Here is a 27357-nt window from a genome sequence, read left to right on the forward strand (position 1 = left end):
CGGGCCTACCGGGCCCAGGCCCAGGGGCCCAAGGGGTCAGGGGGCCCTGAAGCCCAAGCCTTTGCATGGAATCATTGCCTCAATATCAACAAATCAGGATGTAGGTTATGAATCTGATTGAATTTAGTATTGGCCATCCCCAAAATGCACCAGAATACAGGAAATCACATCAAACAAATTTAAAAATTTTTTTTAAAGAACCCCCAAACCCCCCTCCCACATATGCGACAATTAGTGGGGGGCCCTTAATACATCTGGGCCCAGGGGCCCGAAAGTTCATAATCCGTCCATGACCCAGACAGAGGAAGCTTTGTAGTGTTAGAACCCAGAAAAAGGAGGCTTTGCCTTGTTAGAACTCATAAAGAGGAGGCTTTGCAGTGTTAGAACCCAGACAGAGGAAGCTTTGCCTTGTTAGAACCCATAAAGAGGAGACTTTGCAGTGTTAGAACCCAGACAGAGGAAGTTTTGTACATCTTTTCTAAGGGTATCAGACTCAAAGGGGGAGTTTCACCACCAAATGGGTCTTTGAGTAGAAGGAAATCATGAAAGTGACTTTTTTCCTTTTGTGAAGTGAAAAGGTATAGTTCATGACCCAGTCTACTGCTGAGGATGTGAGGAAAGAGGTGTGTCATCTGCCTACCTCCTCGTCTTTCATCTTGATCAGCTTCTCCGTCTCCACGTCCGGAGTGGACAGAGGCAAGATGGGGATGGGGCTCTCCACGCGGTTATCCTGCGTCATCTTACTGCCCGGGGCAAACGGGAAAGACAGGAGATCAGAGAGACAGACACAAAACCTCGTTCTTAGGCAAAACTGCTACAGAAGCAGCACTGCCATATGTGACCGATCAAAGGAGACAAGCAAATGCTCTACCACAGACAGAGATAGATACTACAAAGGCACATCAGTGTCATAAACACTGACAAGAGAGAAAATGTCTTGATGTGAATTGATACTGACAACGAGGCTGTACAAATTATATTATAATTATATACTATAATTACAGTTGTATGGACCCTTTCAAGAGAGTTCCATTATCAGCATCATAGTTGGCCCCACAAGACTTCCGTTTTAACATTCCATATGTTATCTTAATGCAGAGGAAGTAGATTGGGGCCCAAATAGAACGTTCAAGCATTGTTTTTGTTTTTATTGTTGAAAGGGTCTATATACTATATTATTTTACTCTGCTTCTGCGCACCTGGTCATTTGCTGAATGCACTGAGCTCTGTAGTTCTCATAGTGGACGTCACAGGTGATGTCCTTCAGGTCGTGCATGTGCGTGCGGATCAGCATGTTCCGCAACTTCACAAAATCACAATGGGATGGGTTCTCCACTGTCAATAAACATCAAAGTGCAATAAAAAATACAGAACGTTAATATCAAAGTGCAATAAAAATACAGAACGGTAAATATCAAAGTGAGGTGAAATATCAAAGTTTAATGTGAGGTAATTTACAAGAGTATGACACAAGTGCTGCCAACGTTTGAAACAGCTTTGGGTTAAAGGTCAAGCAGATGCCTCCATAAAGGACTCCTCAGAACAAAGCTTTCAGCAGAGGAGGAAAGGTTTTGTCTATGGGACCCAGCTAAAGAGCTGTCATTTCCCTTAAAATGCATTAGGAATATAGTCATATATACGCCTCCTTCAGCAATGCCCCACCCAGAGCAGCAGAGAAAACAGCGCTTTTCCATGGCAGTTTCCGGATTATGGGAGTTTTGGAACTGAAAACACTTGGTCCGTAGTCAATGAGCTACTAGATTACGCCCCCTCCAGCACCCAGATTGGAACTTATGATCGCGTGGCAGCTCTCTTTATCTGACTCTGCCCCACCCTAAAGAGCTGTCATTTTCCATAGACTACAACTCAACCTTGAATAGCTGTCATATTCCATACAGTGCACTGATAATAAAGTCCTCTGTACCCTGCCTCCATGATGCCAACCTTAAACAGCTGTCATTTTCCATCGACTGCACTGAGTATAATAGAGTTTCCTGTGCCCACCTTCCACGATGCCCCACTGATAAAGTAATATATCCTGTGCCCACCTTCCACAATGCCCCAGGGGTACAGTCGGCCTCGAACCCTCTGGCCTCTTGCCTCAACCACTGTGTTGCTCCCAATCACTGCAAAAGGGGTGCTCTCCTAAAGGTCAAAGGTCACAGTTTAGAGTCCATAGCAGTCAATAGGCAACATTCTCTGGTATGGTGTAGATATAAAGCTCAGCTCTTGTTTATCTGTTTATGTTTGCTTGTTTGTGTAGTCGCTTTGTTGTTTTTGCGCAACATTGGAGAGCAGAACCTTTAGTCAGTAGTCCTCTAGTCCACAGCTGAGGAAATGCATTAAGCTGCTGTGCACATCACATTCTGCTCTGTGTGTCTAAGTGCATTATGCACTAGACCTTACGTAACCTTGTAGGCCACATTAAAGAGCGACGCTTGAGCAGACCCTTCCTGCACGGCTGGCTCTGTGAAAGGCCAGAACCAGCCATTCTCAGGGTCACTCCGCCAGATAAGAACCATCCAGATTAATGATGGCAACGGTCAGCACACTAATCTATCACAAGCAGCACACTACACACACCAAGCAACACACTACACACACCAAGGAACACACTACACACACCACACAGCACACTACACACACCAAGCAGCACATTACACACACTACACACACCAAGCAACACACTACACACACCACACAGAACACTACACACTACACACACCAAGCAGCACACTACACACACCACACAGCACACTACACACACCACACACCACAAACAGCACACTACACACTACACACACCACACAGCACACTACACACACCACACAGCACACTACACACACCAGCAACACACTACACACACCACACACAGCACACACTACACACTACACACACCACACAGCACACTACACACACCAACAACACACTACACACCCCACACAGCACACTACACACACCACACACAGCACACTACACACTACACACACCACACACACAGCACACTACACACACCACACAGCACACACTACACACACCGCACACTACACACTACACACACCACACACAGCACACTACACACTACACACACCACACTACACACACCACACAGCACACTACACACACCAAGCAACACACTACACACACCAAGCAGCACACTACACACACCACACATCACACTACACACTACACACACACCACACAGCACACTACACACACCACACAGCACACTACACACACACACAGCACACTACACACTACACACACCACACTACACACAGCACACTACACACTACACACAGCACACTACACACACCAAGCAGCACACTACACACACCAAGCAGCACACTACACACACACACACACTACACACTACACACACTACACACACTAAGCAGCACACTACACACACTACATACACCAAGCAGCACACTACACACACCAAGCAGCACAGTACACACACCACACACACCAAGCAGCACACTACACACACCAAGCAGCACAGTACACACACTACACACACCAAGCAGCACAGTACACACACCAAGCAGCACACTACACACACTACACACACCAAGCAGCACAGTACACACACCAAGCAGCACAGTACACACACTACAAACACCAAGCAGCACAGTACACACACCACACACACCAAGCAGCACACCACACACATCAAGCAGCACAGTAAGCAGCACACTATACACACCAAGCAGCACACTACACACACTACACACACTAAGCAGCACACTACACACACTACACACACCAAGCAGCACACTACACACACTACACACACCAAGCAACACAGTACACACACCACACACACCAAGCAGCACACACTACACACACCAAGCAGCACACTACACACACTACATACACCAAGCAGCACAGTACACACCAAGCAGCACACTACACACACCAAGCAGCACACTACACACACTACACACACCAAACAGCACAGTACACACACCAAGCAGCACACTACACACACTACACACACCAAGCAGCACAGTACACACACCACACACACCAAGCAGCACACAGTACACACACTACACACACCAAGCAGCACACCACACACACCAAGCAGCACACCACACACACCAAGCAGCCCACTACACACACTACACACACGCAGCACACTACACACACTACACACACCAAGCAGCACACTACACACACTACACACACCAAGCAGCACACTACACACACTACACACCAAGAGCACACTACACACACTACACACATCAAGCGCGCTGGGCCATGTCAGAGCCACATCCGTTCCACACTCACACGGTAAAGAATTATATATAATTATAATATAATAATTATTTACTGTATATATAAGTCATCCTGGTGCCTCGACTGAGTTATGTCAATGAGTAGTGTCAAGTTTCTATGTAATAAACTTGATAAGTTAACTTGAGATAACTTGACAACTTAACTTAAAAACAAGATGGCTTGACTGGATTATATGTTGAATATGTTAATCTTTTGTACAGTGCAGAGCTAGCCTGGTGTTTCTTGCCTTCAGTTCCCGATCCTGCTGCTTAAACTCTTCATCCTCATCAGAATCACAGTCCGGAAACTGGTACACCTTGATCCCAAATTGCTCAATCTCCTCCCTCACCTTGAGAGAGAGAGGGGGGGGGTGGTGGTGGTGGTGGTGGTGGGGGTGTCAATGAGAAAAAGAGAAAATGAAAACAGTGGAAAATCTGCCAGTGTTCCACAGAGGCCTGGCGTAACCATGAGCTCAGCACTTTACGTCAGCCAGAAAGGACAGCCATGACAGCAGTGATGGTGGTAAACAAACACAAACAAAACAAAAACAAAATAAACCAAACGCAATCAAGCAGAAACACACAAGAGTGCTTTCAGGGAGATGAGTTTGGAGGATTTATTAGCTTCTTTTGAATAAAGGAGAAGATGTTTAAAACATTATCGCTCCTGGGCACAAACAGGAGCTATAAATGAAACAGCCTTTATTAGTTATACCGGTCATAAAAAATACTAATATGCAGATACTATCCAATACCAATACCAAAAATCTTCATCTTTATCTACACTATATTAATGTAATTTATGTCAATAAATGTAACATTTGTCATTTTAAATGTAAAGTGTGATTTAACTTTATGTGTACTTTTTATACAGTTATTGTTAAACTTGTTATACAGTTATTTGGAGATGAATGGCCTCGCTGTGTTTCAGTGTGTCCCCCAGAATAGAGAATGAGTGAGTCAGAGGATGCGTAGAGCGGTGCCCACTCACCCTGTCCTTCATTCTGCGTATCTCGGCTGGCGTCAGGCAGTCGGCCTTGGAGATGAGGGGCACGATGCTGACCTTCTCCTGCAGGGCCTTCATGAACTCCACGTCCACGGGACGCAGGCTGTGACGTCAGAGGTCAACCCAGTTTAAAAACCATCGTAGTCCGTCTGATATCCCTACTCACATTGACGCAGCTGCCTCTGCAAATATCACCATTCCTACACCCCCCATGAGTAGTGAGTGCTGCAGTGCAAACACTCATCACTGTCACCAGCATCACTGCTATGCAGCCAGCAGTAGTCACCGTAATAGCATTCTGTAATATTGATAACAGTAGTAACGGTGATAGAGATAATAACTCATAATAGCAATAGTATAGACCCTTTCAACAAGGTAAACAAAAACAATGCTTGAACGTTCTATTTGGGCCCCAATCTACTTCCTCTGCATTAAGATAACATATGGAATGTTAAAACGGAAGTCTTGTGGGGCCAACTATGATGCTGATAATGGAACTCTCTTGAAAGGGTCCATAGTATAGTAATACTAATAGTATTAATAATTGGAGGTCTAATCATTTCTACTAATACCAGCAGTGTACAACTTGTACGCCATAGATATTAGAAAGCTAGATACCGCATTGGGCTCCCTAACATAATCAATTCCTGGAGGCCAATGGAGAAGCATGTGACTCTGACTGGAAATCAATCAGTTGTCTCTGATTGCCGGCAAGTGTTGCCCATAGACAGTAAAGATGTTGCCCCCAGCAATATGGCGGCCGCGTTTGCGTATGCCACCAAATAGAACACGATGGACAATGTAGTATCTAGTTTTCTAATATCTATGTTGTACTCTTTCTCTTAGTCCTGTGGTTCCATGTGGTTCTATGGTGTGTGGTGCCCCCTGGTGCCCACGAGTGTAAAGGTAGTGTGTGTGGTGCGTACCTGTGCCCAGGGGAGTGTTAGTGAAAGTTAGTGTGTAAAGTGTGTAAAGTTACCCGTGGCCAAACGGGGGGATGAAGTAGAGGCAGCAGTGGACGCGGTTGTCCTGGATGTTCTTCCTGTTGAGGCCGCTCTCGTCTCTGAAGTACTGCTCAAACTGCTGGTCGACGTAGTCCGTTATCGTCTTCCAGCTATGACCAGAGATAGGACCACTGTTCATTAGAGCTAATATGAAGAACAGTTTTTTAACATGATAATAATATAAGTTAATAATAATTACGTGCAGGGGTTAAAGTTTGTGTGTGTGTGGGGGGGAATGCAGTTCCGCCACCTCAGATAAATTAATAATAAATATATTTCTTCATACCAACGATATAGCGCAATGATATTATTAAAATAAATGGTGAGTTAATTTTTCACGTGTACAAAAGTGACCAAGAAGCTAGCAATTCTTGTCCAAAAAGTATTGCTACACCACAATACTCAATATGTTATCCAACAGTGAGTCACTTTTTTCCCGTTGCACCAACACTCGATTTTAGGATTCCCCCACCTACCAAATCCCACTTTAACCACTGATGACGTGTATATGCCTATTCTGTCCCATATGATGGCCTCTGACTCTATGACAGGTTTGGTATGATTTATTTGCTACATTTAAAGGATGGCTTTCTCCTTTGGGCTATTGTATAACACAACTGTAATGCTTATTTCTCTGAGAAACGGAAATGAAACAAGACAGTGCTAAGGTTTTGACCTCGCATTTGAACTCGGTATGTATTTCATATCTCTCACGTCTGAGGTTTACCACAGGATATTTTTGCATTTTAGAAGGCCACCATTTCCTTAATGCTAACTCATAATACAGCACAAATAGCTGCTGATTATAATTAATGATGCTTAGTGTCTTACAACAGGCCAGTGTTCACTGTCTGTGACAATAAAATATACTTAGTTCAACTTGCTTATTCTCTTGGCTGATGCTTTTATCCAAAGCGAAGTCAATTTTATTTATATAGCATTTTTCACAGACAGAATCAGAAAGTGCTTCACAAAAAACTGCATAAAAATAAAAGCATAGTAGCAAGGATAAATAAATACAACTGATAACATTACATTTAATAAAACACTCAACATTTTCAGCAAATCTAATGCTAATTTCCATTAGCATTTTATGCTACTATGTCAATTATGACTAGGGCCTCTCTCCCCAGAGATTCTCAGGGTTAAGTGCCTTGCTCAAGGTCACAAGGTCACTGATCAAGGTGGCAATCGGCACTTGAACCTACAACCTTTCAGCCTAATGCGTGCTTTAGCAGCTCCTTAGACGCAATGCTACCACCACCCCCAGGTTGGGTGCAATGATAAAGTTGCGTGTCCATTTGCCTTATGAGTGCAACAGCACCATCTTAGAGCATATCTAGTTGGCCAAGATAAGAACTATAGTATAGTTTATCATAGATGGAATAGATGAACAAAGTATTTTACTGATGCTAACATAGAAGGTATGCCATGTTGGTGTATTAAAAATATGCTCAGATACTCATTTACAACCCTCATATTAGGCTGGGGAATAAAATGGTCCATTTCAGCAGATATCTAGTGCTGCCTCATGCTAATCTGGCACCCATATGGATAACTGAGTGAATTCAAATTAAAAGTCTGTCACACTTAAAGAGTTTTTTGTACCTTAAAATAATGTTTCCAAAATAGTTTCAGTGGTTCATCAACTCGTAACAGGGTGAACGGCACTTCTGCATTCGCTTCGCGACCCTCTATCGGTTATAACCGCACTATGTAAGTTTGCCAGATCGGGTAGCGGATCTGTAGTTCGATGGAATGAGACATAAGAAACTACAAATTTGACGTGCCTCTGATGTCGCAATGCATCATACTTTCATAAAATTATGCAACATACTGTACCTTGTCTGTGGACATCGTTATTTGCAAAGCCAGTGCTGGATAAACAAATAGTGTGCGTGTGACAGAGGAAAAGTGCTTTGGTGTTGCTTTAACAGTGAACAGTGAATTTAAATGAAAAGTCTCAGTGCTTCTTTCCCCCCTGTCACAGTCACAATCACTGATTACCACAATAAATAAATGCCCACGAACCACTCTGTGTTGTTGACGGCGTCCCCAAAGCCAGGCGTGTCCACGATGGTCAGTTTGAGCTTCACCCCCTTCTCCTCGATGTCCACAGTGTGCTTGGTGATCTCCACTGTCTGGCTAATCCGCTCTGCAGGAGAAGGACACACAGTCAGCGTGAGCAATAGAAACGCCAAAGGACGACAGGCACTAGTGCTCAGGGTTTAGGCTGCAGTGGACTGGGGTTTAGTCTGCAGTGGACTGGGGTTTAGTCTGCAATGCTGGGGGTTTAGTTTGCAATGCTGGGGGTTTAGTCTGCAGTGGACTGGGGTTTAGTCTGCAATGCTGGGGGTTTAGTCTGCAATGCTGGGGGTTTAGGCCGCAGTGGACTGGGGGTTTAGTCTGCAGTGGACTGGGGGTTTAGGCTGCAGTAGACTGGGGGTTTTGTCTGCAGTGGACTGGGGTTTGGTCTGCAATGCTAGGGGTTTAAGCTGTATTGCAGGGCTTTTCCTGGCCAACATATTGAAAATGAAAAGAAGAAAAAAATGCAGCCTCCCCACCAACACCACAAAAGACTAACACTTCGTCTGGTTAACCTTTAAAAGTCCATCGACTAATTTTCTCAAATGTCAAGAACATGTCTGAACCTGATACAGCAATTGGACTAGCAATTCCTCCGAACATACCAGACCTAACATACTGGCTAAAGAGCACTGCCACCCTTACACTGCATACCCTTTGCTGTACATCTGCTGTAAAACACACACACACAAATACACAGACACACACACTGTCTGCCCCATCAAGACAATATATAAAAGCAAATTCCATATTAAAAAACACTGGATTGTATCCATTTCCTGTAATTGTCCTTCCAGGAAAACACCTTTGTGAGAGTGTATTTCTGTGAGAGAGTGTTTTCTTTATCAGTTTCACACCCTGATGCATCATTGCTAAAATACTCAGCGCTCTCAACTCACTCTGACTAACTTGTGAATTCATTCCATTCTGCAAAGAGTTTTTTTCACACCCACCACCCCCAACACCACCTGTCAAGTTCTGTCTGCAGCAACCCTTTGTCGTGGGAGCAGCAGCTGTGTCCAGCTGAGTCTTAAGGAAGTGGCATACTCCTCTGTGCACATTTACGCGCGTCAAAGACGTTGTTGGGAGGCACACCACACCCCTGCATGCCGCGTTGATTATGCAATTCTCGTTTGCGGGACACAGGCGCAGGACTATTTTCGAAGAGTTTGGTTCCAAAACGTATCCACCATTTTAATTAAGTTTCACATTTTTGTTTTCCAAGTAATTTCAGTAGAAATGTAATTGGATATTGTTATTTGATTTATCTTTACTCAATCCAAACAACACAACTGCAATCTGATTGATATTACCTGAAATACACAATTAAATAGCATGACTTTTTAATGTGTTTAAAAATGGAGATATAGCGTTTTGGAACTCAGCTCAGTGCAGCACTCTCAGAACCCTCCAGTCCAGAACGTCACTTATTTGGTTATGTTCATCTGTTGGTTAGAAGATGTTTTTGTCTCATCAGCACAGCAGCATCTTACAGAAGATCTAGTTTGCCAAAGCCAGTACTGCACCAACTACTGACTGAATACTAAAGGGCCAGTCTGTCTCTTTGTTTTATCATTGCAACAGCAACAGCAGCAGAAACAGCAATCATGTACAGCAGATCTAGGAGATTAAGATCACTGCTACACTGTCACTGACTAACAGATGTAGGGGTTGCATGTTCCTTGACACTGCAACTACAGCAGCAGCAGAAACAGCCATCATGTACAGCAGATCTAGGAGGTTAAGATCACTGGTATACTGTCACTGATTAACAGATGTAGAGATTGCATGTTCCTTGAGACTGCAACATCAGCAGCAGCAGAAGCCTCTTAAAGCAGATCTAGGGCCCTATTTTAGCGATCTGAAACGCCAGGTCAGAGAAGTAAAGTTGAAAGACATTTAAGGCCAGTCCGCGGGATTTTGTGATCGGACATCGGTCGCATTGTTCAAAAGGGTTGTTCTTATGTTTCTTAATTAGTCATTTGTCATTCCCTTTCTGTATTTTCAGTCCGCATCTGAATGAATCTGCTTGCACGATAATACACTTTACTAAAACCTGTGTGTGACTAGCAGAATATAGCCTACATATCTGCACTCGCCTATTATTTGAACTCATGGGCAAACTGAACTGAAACTAACTTCACCGGGTCTCATAGGCAATGACAAAACAGTTCTACACTCAGTTATTTACTTACACTATTGACTGACAAGGGGTTACAATCGAAAACATAGCCTGAAAAACGTACCCTAATAATGTTCGAATGACTGAATAAAACTCCTAAGGATATTCATCCTGAAAATGAGTCGTTGCTTGGGACTCGTTGTTAAGGGCTGCTGCTTACATCTCGTGACCGCGCGTCTTCACCGTTGAGTAATATATCCGCATTTCGCTATAGACCAAGTTTTTCTTGGTCAGAGGCGTAATGATTTTTAGTGGGTGTAAGATATCGAGTTTTGGATCATCCGCCTGACCACACCTTTTGCTTTCATGGACACACCGGTGGGCGCCATGTTCAATGGAAGTGGAGTGCATGGCGAAAAAGACTTGATATGATGATAAGTTATGGCCCCTAGTCAGTTAGCATCACAGTTGCACTGTTAAAAATGTACTCCATTAGTCTCTCATTCAACTAGCCTCTCAGGCACCTGAATCCAATGCAACTTAGAGCACAACAGAAGTGTATGTTTCATCATTATATGCATGTGCTTTCATAAGAACTGAAAATAGGTCAGTTTCAGAGTGTTGTCACTGTTATAGTATTGCCTGTAGTGACTACATTTCCCATAGTGCTTTACAGTGTGTGGAGTCTTACAGTATATGCTTCTGGGTGTAGTTGGGAGAAGTGAACATTACATAAGTGTAAGAATGCGATGTATGGCACTAGAGAAGTAGAGTGTGACAGTACCACACTCGTCTATCTCTGAGAACAGGCTGACTATCTGCTTCAACGCCCACACACAGAACGCCAGCAGGACAGCATTGCCCCCAGGGCAGTCAGTCTGGAAAGTGGACAAGCTCAAAAATACACGTTAATATTAATTTGTCCCTCTTTCCAACATCCACAATGTTTCAACTGCCATGTTCAGGAGGTAGACATTTAGAGGGGGTTTTTTTCCACACACTTACACACTAACTCACTTACACACACTTACATACTGACACACTTAGGGCACGTCCCAATACCTCCCCTTCCCCTAGATGTTTGCCCTAACCCTCGTTTTTGCATGTGCATGTGTAGGGGTAGGGTGTCCCATTACTTTAGGGAGCATGGGGAAGTGCTATAGCCAGGACCGATGCAGGCTTAAAACAAAGTGGGAGATGAAATTACCCAGGATACCGTGTGAGCTCAGCGAGCCGGCCACATTTTTCAACCAAGATGGCTGACACCGCTGGAAAGGAACAATTGCATTGTTCATATATTTTCGCAAATAAGCATATTAAAATTTCAAAATATGTTGGAATATGTTAGTTTGATGCACATCCAATGGACTGTTGAGTTTTGAACACTAATGTTAGAAAATATCTCACGAAGCTATCTGACGATGTTCATGGTATCTGCTGAGTGCTTTGAGAGAGTCTGCCCATCAAATAACGTTATATATCTGATCTGGGTAGTTTCGTCAATATTTAGGATGTGTGTTCTAGCATTCACATGAACACGAATATCTTTGTTGATTAACCAGACGTAGTAGATAAACCAGCACAGTCCACACAACAGTCAACATGACCGCTGGAACCGGCATGTTCCTGAATGAAAATAGTAGCAGGCTACTACCGGTAGACATGTCGTCGCTGCGCGTGACATACAGTAGGTGAGCATGTTCGCTACGCTAATTAGCATATAGTGGTGTCCCAATTCATAGGGAAAGATCTTCACCCCCACTTCCCTTGTTGAGGGGACTTTAATGTTGAGGGCAATCAAAACCGAGTGGAAGTTTTAAGGGGGGAGAAATGGGACGGGCCCTTAGACACTGGCTCACTTACACACTCACACTAACTCACTTACACACTTACACTTTTGGGGCAGCCGTGGCCTACTGGTTAGTGATTTGGACTTGTAACCAGGGGGCTGCCGGTTCGAACCCCGACCAGTAGGCACGGCTGAAGTGCCCTTGAGCAAGGCACCTAACCCCTCACTGCTCCCCGAGCGCCGCTGTTGTTGCAGGCAGCTCACTGCGCCAGGATTAGTGTGTGCTTCACCTCACTGTGTGTTCACTGTGTGCTGAGTGTGTTTCACTAATTCACAGATTGGGATAAATGCAGAGACCAGATCATAAATGTAATGTAATAATAATGTAATGAAGTATATATACCTACTATATATATATACACACTGGCACACTCACCCACACTTACACACATAATGCCTTCTTATGTAATTGTAGAGGATGGCAGAGGTCTCTCTATAGTCTCACCTTCAGCATTCAGTAGTTTTCTGTCCTTGTGGAGGTCCGTGAGAAACAGGCTGTTCACCAGAGTGGACTTGCCCAAGCCAGACTCTCCTAAAGGCCCAGTTCAGGAAATCACAGTGAGAAACACACACAGAAATGCACAATGGACCTGTCATGCAGCATGCAAGAATGTAAGGAGTGATAGAGGCTGGTTCGGTGTGGCCCAGATTAAGCGTGGATTTGGCCCAGATTAAGCTCCTCAATCCTCACCTCCTGATTTTTTCAGTCATGCATTTTTAGAACAAGGTTGAGCAGACCAGAGCAACAGAAGGAGTCAGGCACGACTGGGAGCTGGTTTTGAGCACAATCACACAGTAACAACTGAGCTCTTGGCAGTTTAAAATCACAATTGCAACCATGAAGATCATAGAATTCCAAAGCACTTTGAGCTTAACCTAGAAATCTAGACGCACCCTAGCGGCAGCCAATGTAATTTGCAGCCAGGGTAGTCTAGCAACTCTCTGTTGGCTTGCGAGCTGGAAAAATGAAACTTCTATCAGGCCGATCACATTGTGTATAGAGTCAGCGACGGTTCCGCGTGAATTTCCTGCTACTTGAAAACAAAGAAGATGGATGCTGCTGCTGGTCTTTGAATCGTGACTCCAGTTAAGATTTTTTTAAATTGGCAAAAGTTTGATCAACTAGCCAACTAGCTCCGCTGGTGGGAAAATGCATGGGACTCATGAGTTGTAGCGCTATTCTATTACGTGCAGAGGAAATTTAAAAGACAACCGTTTATCCCGCCCCTCAGATTGAGCAGTGTTTATGGTAAGTTCCTAGACCCTACATCATGATGTTGGTCTGGCTTGTCAGGCTACTTCGAGCTGCATTCTGTGTATGAAAGGTGCTATACAAATAAAGCTCATTATTATACAAATAAAGCTTATTATAGAATAGACAGGGCTCAATTAAATCAAGCATGTTTGTTTGAATTCAAGTCTGTCACCCAAACACACATCACGATTCCTGTTGCGACAGAACACTGCACTACCTGATTACTTCAGATCATCGGTGATTGTCACTGACATGCCATCATTTCAAAATCAGGGCTTAAATATCCGGAGGTCTGTGCCTATATTACAGTGCATCTGGACCACATCAGGATTGAAGCCATGCCAGTGTGTGTGTGTGTGTGTGTGTGTGTGTGTTTGTCTTACCTGCCACCATCAGTGTGAAGTCAAAGCCCTTCTTGACAGACTTCCTGTGCACCTGGTTGGGTAGAGTGGCGAAGCCCACGTAGTCTTTATCCTGGGGTGGACGGAGAGCAGAGGTCAAAGGTCAGACCACTGATGACTGACTAAAGCTTCAGCCTGGTTCACAGCAGATGGGCTGGCCTCAGCCTGGTCTACACCTGACATTTATTACACACACATACATTTGAGCATGCCATAACAGCGTGGCACACAAATGGAAATAGTTACACATATGCTACACACACACACACACACACACACACACACACACACACACACACACACACACGTTTGTTACCCTCCACATGCCATAACAGCCTATCAAATAACTGGCACTAGTGGCCCACTCCCCTGACGGTGGCACTGTGTCCCGCAGTCGCGTGCTACATTAGTAGGCCATGCCCAGGATTCCTGCCATGTTTTATTGAAATGAACACGGCTGACACAGACAGTGGGAGAGCAGAGCCCTCCCTCCCCCTCCCTCCTCTAGGACCCCCCATCAGCCTATGGCATCTCTCTCTCCCTCTCTCTCCCCCTCTCTCTCTCTGCCCTATGGCATCTCTCTCTCCCTCTCTCTCCCCTTCTCTCTCTCCGACCTATGGCATCTCTTTCTCTCTCTCTCCCTGTCTCTCTTCACCCTATGGCATCTCTCTCTCCCTCTCTCTCCCCTTCTCTCTACCCTTCTCTCTCTGACTTGGCCCGATGGCATCTCTCTCTCTCACTCTCTCCCCTTGACTCTCTCTCTCCCTCTCAGCTCTATGGCATCTGTCTCTCCCTCCCTCCGTCTCGGCTCTATGGCATCGCTCTCTCTCCTCCTACTCCTCTTTCTCTCTCTCCTCTCTCTCTCTCTCTCTCTCTCTGAGCAAAGTGACTGAGCCATACTGTATGCTACACACAGCCCACTTCTCCAGCATTATGTAAGACGCCGCTTACATAAAATAATTCCATCTGTTTGTTAGGCCAGTTTCATCTCCACTGAGCTACATGGCGCCGCGAGTGTGTGTGTGTGTGTGTGTGTGTGTGTGTGTGTGTGTGTGTGTGTGTGTGTGTGTGTCTTGACCATAGAGGAGGAAGCATTTATCTGGCACGAGAGGTGAGTAAGTGTGTGAGGGAGCAATCAGGCCCAGCAGTGCGTAACTTAAATAGGATGAAAAGCAGCGGGCAGCGAGCAGACGGGCCACTACTGGGCAAGTGACCGTGCAGCATGAGTGCGTAACCACGCAATTGGATACATACCACACACAGAGACACACACACAGAGACACACACACATAGGGTACACACACAAACTCACATATGCACACACAATCTGCATGACACACACACACACACACACACACACACACACACACACACACACACACACTTTAATGAGGACTGGCCTCAGCCTTCCCTCCTGACAGCTGAACACAATGGCTTGAAGCTGGACTCTATCCGAGGGTGTGTGTGGGTTTATTTATTGCCACGAAACAACAACAGTGTCCGGGAGAGACAGAGCATCCTTTCTCTGAGTGCCTGGACGTATTCGCTGAAATCCGTCAGCGTGGACAGACAGAACGCCTCAAGGCATTCCAGCCATGCTACCATTTTCTGCATGATCTGAGTAATAGGCACTACAGCACAGGGGCCACTGTTCACCAGACACATTGTGTGTGTGTGTGTGTGTGTGTGTGTGTGTGTGTGTGTGTGTGTGTGTGTGTGTGTAAGAGCCTTTGTCATATAGGCAGTTAACACACACCAATGCACAACATAACCTTTCCCTGGCCAAATATAAGAATTATATAGACTACAGCTGGCTATTGTGATCAGTATGGTGCCCTGCCTCAGCGCTGCTGCATTGACATTACACATTAACAGCATGGATAACTTACACATGACATGACACATCATCATCTGGCTACAAAGTAGGCTAGAATAGAGTTAATTTCCCTGTGATTCTTATAATGTTAAACAACAGAAACCACAGGACACTGTAAACACAGTGAGCATATGTGTGTATCTACAGTATGTCTGTATCTTGTGAGCGCAATCTACATGGCCACCTACCACAGGCCTGTGATCAGTGAACAGCGGGATGGCAGTCCACCGCTGTGCCGCATCCATAACCTACTTCGGGCACAGAATCAAGACAACATCCGCCGGCGCACCACGGAAAGAATGGGGGGCGCTTTGACGGATGGCGGCTATTCATAGCTGCCCTGAATCCATTTCATTCTTTCACGCTGATAGCATCACTCTCACCTATGAGCTATATACCAGGTGTTCTGAGAGAATGTATCCAAAAGATAACGCGCAAGGATGTGAATTCAGAAATGTAAGTAAATTCACAAATTCAAACGATGACTGTTCGTATCTGTCGTCTCCACTCACACAACGCTGCAAATGATCGCACGGGGATATGTTCTTTACTGTATAAAGAACTGAGTGGCAGATGCTCGTTTGAAAGGGTGGAAACACACACATACGCGGGCGCACCGAGCGAACCGTGCATTTGGGCTTAATTGATCTCTACTTACCTCTCCATCCTCTGCCATTGGTGCAGGAGCCAAAATCGGTAGTGTGGAATCAGCGGGGATGCCATTGAACGCGGCGGCAGGTGGAGGACGAGCAGCGAAGACACCGCGCCGATGCACACAGAGACCAGAGAGTCGTTAGCGCGTGCAGAATGCATATTAGGAAAACACACTCTTCTGCGAACCATTAAACAAACCAAAGACGTGTTTTTCATATTGCTACATGCCTACCTGATTTGATCATCCGGCTCTTGTACCTGGTGTTGGTCGTCATTGTAGCTGCGGAAACAGCTGGATTACGTTGTGCTCGTCTCGCCTGAGTCTCAGAGAGTGGGCGGGCCTTCGAGGATTACGAGCGGTTAGCTCATCAGGCAAATGAATTGCATTTTGTTCATTTGTAGGCCTGCTTAAATGTACTCACTGAGTATTTCCTAATCTGAACTGAGACACGATTGCTATACCAATCAAATACGTGCAGGCGATGAGCACACCAACTGCTTTGATGCATTAAATGAGTGAATGTGGAGTTTTGAATAATAATAATTAAATAGAAAAAGTAGAGGCAGTGGGGCATTCCTCCAATGTACAGCAATCTGCTGCCCTAATTTGGGTGTCCATGTAACTTCCACGTTTATACACTAGAGGTCAGTATGGCATTGTTTTCTACAAATGATTTGGGCTGCTTACTTCAGAGATTTTTCAGTAGGCTATTCCTGAATGTTATTGTGTGAGGACATTTGCTTTGTGAACACACAGAAGGAATGCATTGAGCGAGTGAGAATGAGAGAATAACTGTGCAAACTATGAGTAATATTAGGTCAGGAATTGATTATTTTTCTCTGCGCACTGAAATGAATCACACAGAAGGCCACGCCGCCCGGCCCCGGTGGAACAATGGTGAGAGAGTGAAGTGACAGAGCGGCGCAGCGGGAGAGTGACAGGTCCCGACACTTACAGGAAACCTATAAGACAGACACTCAATACAGAACCGCTTCTCTACTGTTTCGGCCGTTGTTTTTTTAAGACATCAAAGAAATGTTTATTTAAAAAACAGAGTTGCCTTACAGCCTCAAAATCTGCACGTCCATTCACATTCGTCAGTGCGTTTCTTTGTTTTAACGCTACAAAGAAGGAAGGCATTTATTTTTAGTGCATATTTTGCGGCCATATAATGGGACCACATACAATTAGGGCAGGGAGTAAACTAATCCCTTATGGAGCCACAGATCTTTGGAGTCAGTCCACATTTAGGGTCATTTGTAGTGGGAAGTGCATTGTATGCAACCAGAATGGCAAAAACAAATGAAGAATTCCAGCCAGTTGCAGTTGTTTACCACCTCAGTGCTGCAACTGCAGGATGGAGAGAGTTTCTGGAGTCAAGGGGAACACGTGTGTGTGTGTGTGTGTGTGTGTGTGTGTGTGTGTGTGTGTGTGTTTGTGTCTGTGTGCCTTGGTCTCTCTGTGTGTATGTGTATGTCCACTGGGTGTGTCCATGTGAGTATGGTTGTGTGAGTGTGTGTGTGTGTGTGTGTGTGTGTGTGTTTGTGTCTGTGTGCCTTGGTCTCTCTGTGTGTATGTGTATGTCCACTGGGTGTGTCCATGTGAGTATGGTTGTGTGAGTGTGTGTGTGTGTCTGTGTGTGCGTATGGTGTGTGTGTGTGTGTGTGTGTGCATATGTGTGTGTGTGTGTGAGTATGGTGTGTGTGTGTGTCTGTGTGTGTATGTGTATCTGACTGGGTGTGTTAGTACCCACAGGAGTATATGTTTGTGTGCATGTGTTTGTGTATGTGTGTGTTTTGGGGGTGGCTAGCTGGATTTATTGCTGTGCATTCCCTCTGTCTGTCTGGAGTGAGAGTCCACACTGTGATTTCAGAGAGGAGTGGACAGACAGAACAGCAAGAGGCTGTGGGGAGTCTTGACAATATGATGAAACTCCATCCCTCAAGCATACCAGAGGAATCATTATAACTCCAAAAATAAGATAACATCAGTAAGGTTTACCATGTCTTTAATGGAGAACTCAGCCAAAGTTGCACATCTGAAAAATGCTTGAAAAGGTCTTGGCCAGTGGCTTATAGGGACGACCCCCTCAGCCAAATTTTAAATAAATTATGTAAATAAATCCTGCACAACTAAGGCCTGGATCTGTGTGTCAGAATTACTATGCAACGTGCTGTCTGTTTATGTTGGTTTGGTATGATACAATAGCCTGACGAACCAGACCCACATTAAAATGTAGGGTCTGGGCACTCACCGTTCACAGTGCTCAGTCCGAGGGGGCGGGATAATCAGTTGTCTTTCAAATTCCCTCTGCACGCAATAGGACAGCGGCAGCGCTACGAGTCCCATGCGTTTCCCACCAGTGGAGCTAGTTGGCTAGTTCAAACTCGTGTCACACTGTTCGACAACAGCAACATCCATCTTATTTGTTTTCAAGTAGCAGGGAATTCAAGCCAAACCATTTGCAACTCTGCCATCAATCATTATGTTAAGCCCACCTAACGACTCTATACACGATTTCATTGGCCTGATTGAGTTTCGATTTCTGGAGCTCACAAGCCAACAGAGAGTTGCTAGACTAGCCCTGGCAGCAAATGTAATTTGCTGCATGCCGCTAGAGGCACGTCTAGATTTCTAGGCTAATGATACAATTAAAAAAATAATAATGATTCAAATTCAACTCCTATGGTCTTACATTTCTGGATAAGTACTGTTGTAGGTATGATTCACAAACGGAGCAAACACACTCTGCACACGCACCTGAGAGTGACTGTGTCCTCACGACACCCTCAGTCATGAGGTCATCACTGGCAAGGCCGGTGGGTTGTCCACAGCAAGTTTGTGCCTGCTGCTTCTTGGCACAGTGACTCCTTAAGCACTTTTGGGTCTTTGATGTGGGGCCGGACATCAGGCTCAGTGGCCATTTGGTTTTCCGGTCATCACAGGGCCTTTATGATGTCACTCAGTAGGGAAGCACCTGTGGCACGCAGAGCTAATGACTCAGGACTCAGACCAGATCAGACCAGATCTGAGTGGCAGACATACACACACACACACACACACACACACACATACACACACACACACATTACATACATACATGCATACAGTACACACATATATACATACATATATATACATACACTATCTGTCAACATTTTTGAAGCAAATGTTTTTTTTTTTACTTTCAGTTCAGTTTCATTTTTTTTTATTTTTTTTAGTTTTTTTTTAAACAAACTCTTTCAAGATGCTTCATCACTGAAGTCACACAGCAGGGAGACACCTGTGGCACACAGACCCAATGGCTCAGGATTAAGGCATACACTACACTACAAAGCGAGATTAATGGCACGGGGAACCTAAAGACAGAGCTGCATTCATTTTGGGCGATTGGGAAAACATTTTGGGCGATTGTTGCTCGCCACTTTGTTTACAGTTTATTAAAGCAAACCATTTTGAAATGTTTACACAAAAACATACATTTAAATTGAATAAAAATGTAAAAGTTTGAAGAAAACACATTCACCACAAATAAATTTTCATCTTGCCACGCCATGCCACGCCACGCCACTAATCCTGTAGTACGAGCCAGGCACGACCCTGGGCCATACAGGTGCCAGACGGGACTCATGTTGTCATGCCGAGAGTGATCAGCCCTTTGTCTCCTAGTAGCACTCTGTGATTCTGGTAAAAGGATGTTGATATTTTTGCTTAACAGCCAATCAAATGACACCCCTTCTCTGTGCCTGAGGCACCTGGTTGATTGGCTGCAAAAGCCGCAGTGCTCAGTCCGAGCAGCGGTGTTTCTTTAAGGCACCTAACCCTAACCTTAACTCTAACCCTAACACTTGCCTGACCCTAGTGCCCTCCAGGCAGTGCTGCCTTGAAGTCAACGACTGGGGCCCAAAAGACCATATATTGTGGAGCACGATCATCTGCAACCAGGCTAGCCAGCCACTGCTGTTGTGCATTTGTTTACTTAGGGAGGCAGTTTTATACTTAGCAGTCAGGCCACAAACAAACAAACACAACGATTGGGACATTGTCCACAACAGTGACCAGTCACCTCTCCTGCGTTCCCCTGTCACCAGCCTATCAGCGCACGGCAGCTCGCTCCAAGATTTAAAGTCGATCAGCGGCCGGCTGTAAACAATGGCACAGCGACGAAAAAAACAACAAAACAAACAGGAGGCGCAGATCGCGTCTCTCATCCCCCCACCCCCCAGCAGAGAGTCCAGAGCGCCCTGAGAGCCATGACCAGCCCGCGAGTCCAGCCACCAGCCTGCGGGAAAACAATGATGGGAACATCCTGTCCAGAAACAAAGTGCAGCAAGGCTGCAAACAGAGAAGGCCCACTCCACCTTCCTGTGCTCTGCAGAGCAGTGGCCTGGTAAGCGGGTGGTGGGGGGCAAACAATCATGGTTTCGATGACCCCCCAAGTCATTGGTGAATTCCTTCACCTATTTAAGCTGACCACATTCAGCCAAACAATAGGACTGTAATCTAAATGTAGTATTAATAAGGAATATTTTTATTGTATCATATCTTGCACGCTATACTTGCATCTTCACATCTTAGTTTTGTTGTCCCCTCTCAATTTCCAATGTGTTCTATATTAATTTGCATCTTAACAACAAGGTATCTTTATGGGAGGGACAGGTTACAGTGAATAGGAGTTTATTTTTTTGAAAATATCTTTAACATTTCCACACCCATGGGAGTCAGATAAGATAAAAAAAAATGCCCAGTCAACTTCTATCTGAAAAACACTAAAAGGTTCCCCATAGCTTGTTTTCACATGAGACTGATAGCTGTGCTATCCTGTACCCACATGTCAGAACAATAACACTCAACCACTCTTTCATTAGATTGCCAGTGTGAAGGAGCCTTCATGGGTTTTTGGTCACAGTTAGCTGAGGACAAGTGTGCTCAGTTCTTGATTAGTCAGTGAGGTTGTAGCTCTTGCCAAAACATAGCAGCAAAGGCTGCTTAATGCATGTGATACACACCTATGAGTGCACACATGCATATGCATATGACGCAGAAATATAATCCTCACAGGCTTCTGATCGTAAACAAACTTTTTATATCTGGTGATGAACCATGAATAGACAAGTAGACTAGATGTAGTATAGATGTATAAATTGCATGTCTACGGTATTTTAGCTCTTGATTAGTCAGTGAGATTCAGATTTGCCTGTAGCTCATGAGGGCAAAGGCTGCCGAATAAATGTGATACGTCCATATGGGTACACACATGCATATGAATATGATGCGGAAATGAGGCTTCATTAATGCCACAAACTGTAATAATAAAATAATGCTTCATTGTAAGTCTAAGCTAGCAAATACTAAGAAAGTCAGTGCTGCAGTAAGTGAATGAGTGTCATGTAGGCCTACATGTAATCCTCACAGACAAGTACACTATTTTGCAATTTATAACCAGCATGTCTATTTCATGGTGTATTTGATTAATATGTCCACTTCCTACTGTATTGAGATGATACAACATTTTGTTTAATTGTTAAACCATTTAAGAATGTGTGTTAAGGTCAACGGCCACTGGCGACATCTGACGCACTTAACGGCAAATTGTAGAACATTTTTCTTGAGCGTCAATTCCATAGACGCAAATGTCATCGCCAGTGGGTGTTGGCCTTTAGACGGTAGATAGTGATGGGGACGAGACCGCCTATGCCGAGTCCGAGTCAAGACCGAGTCTTTGAAGGGTCGAGACCGAGTTGAGACCGAGTCTGTTGGTTTCCAAATACAGTCGAGTCCGAGTCAAGACCGAGTCTTTGAGGAAGCAAGTCCGAGTCGAGACCGAGTCCTTTAGGAGTCGAGACCAAGTCGAGACCAAGACCATAAAAACATGTCAGTTTTCATATTCATAATTTAATATCACCCCAGTTAATAATCAACCATTAGGCCTACAGACCAAGCTAGATTAGGAATTGTTTAGAGGAGCAGTCTTAACGTCCTAATATGGACTATGCTGACCTACAGACATTCACCGGCAGCAGAGCCATAGAAATAAATAAACGGCTCTGACGGCAGTATCTTTGAATTGCACCATGGGATGTCATTTTTAAATAATGCCGGTCAACATTGCATTTTATTATTATTGTTGTTATGTGTTTTTTTTATATGAACATAAAAAATGTGTTGGTCTCGAGGACTCGGTCTGAAATTACAAGTCTTTCTCCTCCCACTGTGGTCCGAGACCGAGTCAAGGCCGAGTCTTTGAAGGATCCGAGACGAGACCGAGAAAGCTGAAATTGGTCTTGAGACCGGTCTCGAGTCCGAGACCGGACTCGAGTACTACATCACTAACGGTAGATGACTGCTGTTTATATTTAACACCAAGATGTTTCTGGTTTTATTCATGTAAAATGTGCATTGTGAATGTAAAATGCATTGTTTTGTTTATTGCCCCACAGAGGAAACGTCATTGTATGCTGCCATAGCAGTGGGCAAGAATGATTTCCTGTAATAGCAGAGTTAACAGAACCTTCTGTGAGACCAGTAGTCTGTGAAGGAGATATGAAGGGCTGTCCACTATACTGAACAGTTTGTTCAACATCCTTCTCTCCACAGCCAACGCATAAGGGCTCCATAGTGGCTGCCCCGACAGATGCCAAAGAAAATTGCACTGGCAACAAACAGCTAAGTGAAATGCAACATTTTACTGTACGCAGAGAGAGAGAGAGAGAGAGTGTGTGTGTGTGTGTGTGTGTGTGTGTGTGTCCACTCACAGAATTACTTGTGTACCGATGTACAGTACTTCATGTTTGTACACAAGACAGAGGGGCACCATTTCTCTGTCCTTCTGATCATCTGGATCAGAGTGCAGATGCTGGAAGTTTTACCTCAGTTCAGTATTGTGTGACAGGGGCAAAGGTTTGCAGTCCCCTGATTGTTCTTTCTTTTAGCTTTATGTCTGTATGCTAACTGGTTGATTGTAATAAAAAACGATTTCATTTAACCTTTAAACACTGTTCGTTGCTACCCCCTTTAATTTACTGTTCGCGGTCAAATTTGACCGGACAGTTTTAACTGCTCTTAAATACCAATACCATGACAAAAAGTATTATTTAATAGAACATTTATTGTAAACAGACCCTAATTAGAACATTAACATCTACACCATGTGTGTGTGGGTGTGTGTGTTTCTGTATGTGCATGAATGTGTGCAAACACTCACTGGTGGGTGTGGGTGTAAATGTGTGTGTGTGTGTTTCTGTGTGTGTACGTGCATGTGTATGCAAACATTGTGGGTGTGTGTGTGTGTGTGTCTGTTTGTGTGTGTGTGTGTGTGGGGGTTCTGTGTGTGCGTGAATGCATATGTATGCGAACATTGGCTCACACGTACAAGTGGCAACATGACAACATGTACTGAGTGTGTGTGTGTGTGTGTGTCTGTGAGTGGGTGTACATGTGTGTGTACTGTTTGTGTGTGTGTGTGTGTGTGTTTGGGGTGCTTCTGTGTGTGGGAACATTGGTGGTAAGTTGTAGGAGTGTGCGTAAGGAGATGTCTTATCTCCTGGATGAAAATTATACTCTTTCCCATTAATTTCCAATGGCGGTCATTTTTGACCGTAAACAAAAGAAGTGTTTCTACGTTGAATAAATCACTCAAAATTCGAAGGAAGTAGTCACAATAAATTATATGTGTTCAAAAGCCTTTTGTGAAGGATATCATAAGATCTTGAGGCAATCTGATGAAAAATGCCATATTTATGGTACAGGGAATGTGTAAATCGGTCATTTTTGACCGGAACAGTGTTAGAAGGCGAAAAACACCAATCACATACAGTATGCATGCTCTGTGGCGAACATGTTCAATATGGAAGATCGTCTGGTAGTTTTTTAAACACATCACATACTGTATTCACTGTGTGGAAACTGGTTGCCATGCAGTGCACTTTTTTCTGTTTTGCACACACAGTAGGATATCAGTTTGCAATAACATTTAAGCGAGGTGGGAGTCGCCCCTGATACTCTTGTCCACCTTCCATTTAATTAAAATGACCACTCATAGTCATAGAGAATGGCATCTGGTTTAAGTGGGTAATGGATAACTGACACATTTCTTCTCCACGGTGCTATCCAAACTATATTTGGATAACAATGTAATATACTGTAGATTTGCAACACACTGTCGGATGAGATGAATGTTGCTATGGTGATTGGCGAGCTCCTCAGGCTCATCTGAATTACTCATTTGCGGTCCCACCCCACCGCTCTCGTCGCTGAGTGTGTTCCTTGGCACAGACTCTTGGCATTCGTGCGCCTTGAACGCTGTTGTTCTCTCGTCCACGGCTGCTCGACACCCGTTATGAGCCGAGCGGTGGAAATGATGCAAGCAGTGGACAAGGCTGGTGGCTCGGTGCCAGGGGCAATAATGTCGAGGGGAAGGTTTCATTTTCTGCCCCAAACGCTGCGGGGACACACATAAAAACCTACCCTCGGCTTCCCAGGGCAGCCAAGAAAAGCACTCCATCAAACGCACATGAAGGCCAGCACAGGATGGACCATGGGTAAGGACTAGGCATAGGGGCCCTCTGAATGTTTCCTCTCCTGGGCAGGGTTGCAGCGCAGGGTCACAATAACCGCCGCTGGGAAACTGCCCTGCTCAGGAAAGCAAGCAGTTTAGACCCTTTACATCTGTACAATAGCTCATTAAAAACACCAGCTCAGTTTTCACGCCACTTCTGACTGAGGCACTCTACACATGCAGGAAGTGTTTATTGTTTTGTTCAAACTCTGCTCCCCCTTCAACTGTCCAACTGGAAACAATCGCAACAGGAGGGGTGGAGAACCGCACTGTGGTTTTCTCTTTCTTATTGGTGACTCAAGGCTAACCACACGTTTTAGAGTGATAGATTATGTCACCTCAACTTAAACAGAACTCAAAGAACAGTTAATGCTCAAAGAGACCCGGCCAGAATATCATATGATTGACTTCTTTGATGCCAATATGATTTCCGACCTTTAATATTACCACAATTGTCACCCTAATCCCAACCTTAACCATACTTCCTGCAAAACAGACAAATGCAATATTTTTCTCCTTGTCCTTCAGAAGGAAGTGAAAGAGAATAACAAAACTTACAACAAAATAAGGTACTTGAGAACAACTGACTTCAAAAACAAACAAACCCTCTAAATAACTCGCTGGGTCGGTCCCACTTAAGAGGTTCTAATGTCCATGACTTTGTCTGTAATCATCTCTAGTGGAAACTCTTATGATAAACAGGGCCGTGGGGCTCACAGGGGCTATCTTCCTGATTGAGCTTAATGGAGTCAGGAAATGGCAGAAGGGAAGTCGGTTGATGTCAAGATAAACAAATTATAGTAAAGGACTATGGGGATTAAAAACGTGATTCTAGCAAGACAACCTGATTTGTTTTTTTAATGAGAGTAAAGGATTTTTGAGGTGTTTTCTGCAAAGACAGCAAAGAAAAGTAGTGCAGTGCTGTAACAGGAGCGTACCTATGTTCCCCGGGTCCTATATTCCCCGCTTTGTATGGGACAGAGGAACATAGGACCCTAACCTTAACCCCGAGTGGGGAACATAGGACCCGGGGAACATAGGGATGACCCCGCTGTAACGATGCCATACTTGTTTCTGTGCGGCCCATAAATTAGTCACCGAACATTTATTCCCAAGGTAATTCATTGCGGTTTACTGACAAATCTGGCATAAACTGACTTCTCACATTGTGTCTGTAGAGTCCCTCTTAAATGGTCTATGATCCGAAACTGTACATTTTTGGCCTACAGTCACCAAGATTCCCCACTGATCACTCACCTCTTCTGTATTTACACACATTACACTATCCTATCCTATCGCTCCTATTTGGGGTTGGACCACTGAAAGTTAAAGTAGGCGGAGGTGGTGGATTACTGTGAGTAATCTGTATGATTCAGTGGTGCTTCATTGGTGTGTGTGTGTGTGTTTGTGTGTCTGTGTGAGTAAAAAGTAGGGAGAAACCAATGCACGTGACACCTTACTCACATGGGATATTACCATTCCACTTTTCCCTCCATCAGGTCTCATTCAGGCAGGTCCCTCTTGAGCTGTGTATCCTGCCTCATTTTATTTGTTTGCTCTTCGGTGACTCACGTCCTAAAGGCTTTATTTTGCCCCCCTTCCTTCCTCTCGTGGAGCTCAGCATTAGTGTCCGCTGGCTAATTGTGCTTTAAGGTTGAGCAGTGGATTTGCCGTAAATGTAACTTTCAACTTTCAATCTCTCCCGAGCTTTTCAGAACCTGAGAGTTCTCTAAACTGAAGTGTCAGCTGGTTGATTTGATTGAGATAAACATTTGGTTAGGAGCAACTAAGTTCTCTAAGCCGAGCCATTTACAAAATGTGCAAATTTCAAATTGTGATTGTGTTTTGAGACTGATGGTAGGCGATTGATTGATAAGTGATCCTCACTATAATCTTTGATGTGCATTTAGTTTTTGGGAGACACACTCAAATTACTGATATACGTTCTGAATACTAATCTACTGCAAACATCTACATAACCTACACAATCCACACAGAAGAAAAGTAATCAAATTCTCATTCACTCAAAGTTAATTTTCTGAAAGTGATTTTGCAAAGTTAGCACAGCACACGTTGACAGCATTTCACACAACAGTAATTAACCTTTTGACTCCTCCTATAGAATGCTGTTTACACCTTATGGGAGTCTTCTGGCAACATGTGCCCCACATGAGTGGTTATTCTATTGGAGTGTAGATGACATGAGGGGGGGGGGGGGCTGGAGAGGGAACAGGAGCGGAACGGAGAGGGGGAGCGGAGAGGAT

At 44.5% G+C, this 27357-nt stretch overlaps 1 protein-coding gene across 1 annotated transcript in view; it reads right to left on the reverse strand.

Moving 5' to 3' along the window:
- The window catches only part of septin5b (septin 5b), a 19550-nt gene extending 2664 nt beyond the window's left edge, over positions 1-16886 (reverse strand). Inside the window, exons 1-11 of the mRNA XM_048259437.1 lie at positions 16768-16886; positions 16540-16550; positions 13988-14078; positions 12795-12881; positions 8325-8448; positions 6269-6403; positions 5275-5392; positions 4532-4633; positions 2049-2145; positions 1200-1335; positions 641-743 (exon numbers count right to left, since the gene is read on the reverse strand). Coding sequence (XP_048115394.1) covers positions 641-743; positions 1200-1335; positions 2049-2145; positions 4532-4633; positions 5275-5392; positions 6269-6403; positions 8325-8448; positions 12795-12881; positions 13988-14078; positions 16540-16550; positions 16768-16810 — 1047 coding nt within the window. The 5' untranslated portion in view covers positions 16811-16886. The remainder of the gene's footprint in view (positions 1-640; positions 744-1199; positions 1336-2048; positions 2146-4531; positions 4634-5274; positions 5393-6268; positions 6404-8324; positions 8449-12794; positions 12882-13987; positions 14079-16539; positions 16551-16767) is intronic.
- Between the last annotated feature and the right edge of the window lie 10471 nt (positions 16887-27357).

Source organism: Alosa alosa, chromosome 12, assembly GCF_017589495.1.
Source record: "Alosa alosa isolate M-15738 ecotype Scorff River chromosome 12, AALO_Geno_1.1, whole genome shotgun sequence".
Taxonomy (NCBI): Eukaryota; Metazoa; Chordata; class Actinopteri; order Clupeiformes; family Clupeidae; genus Alosa; species Alosa alosa.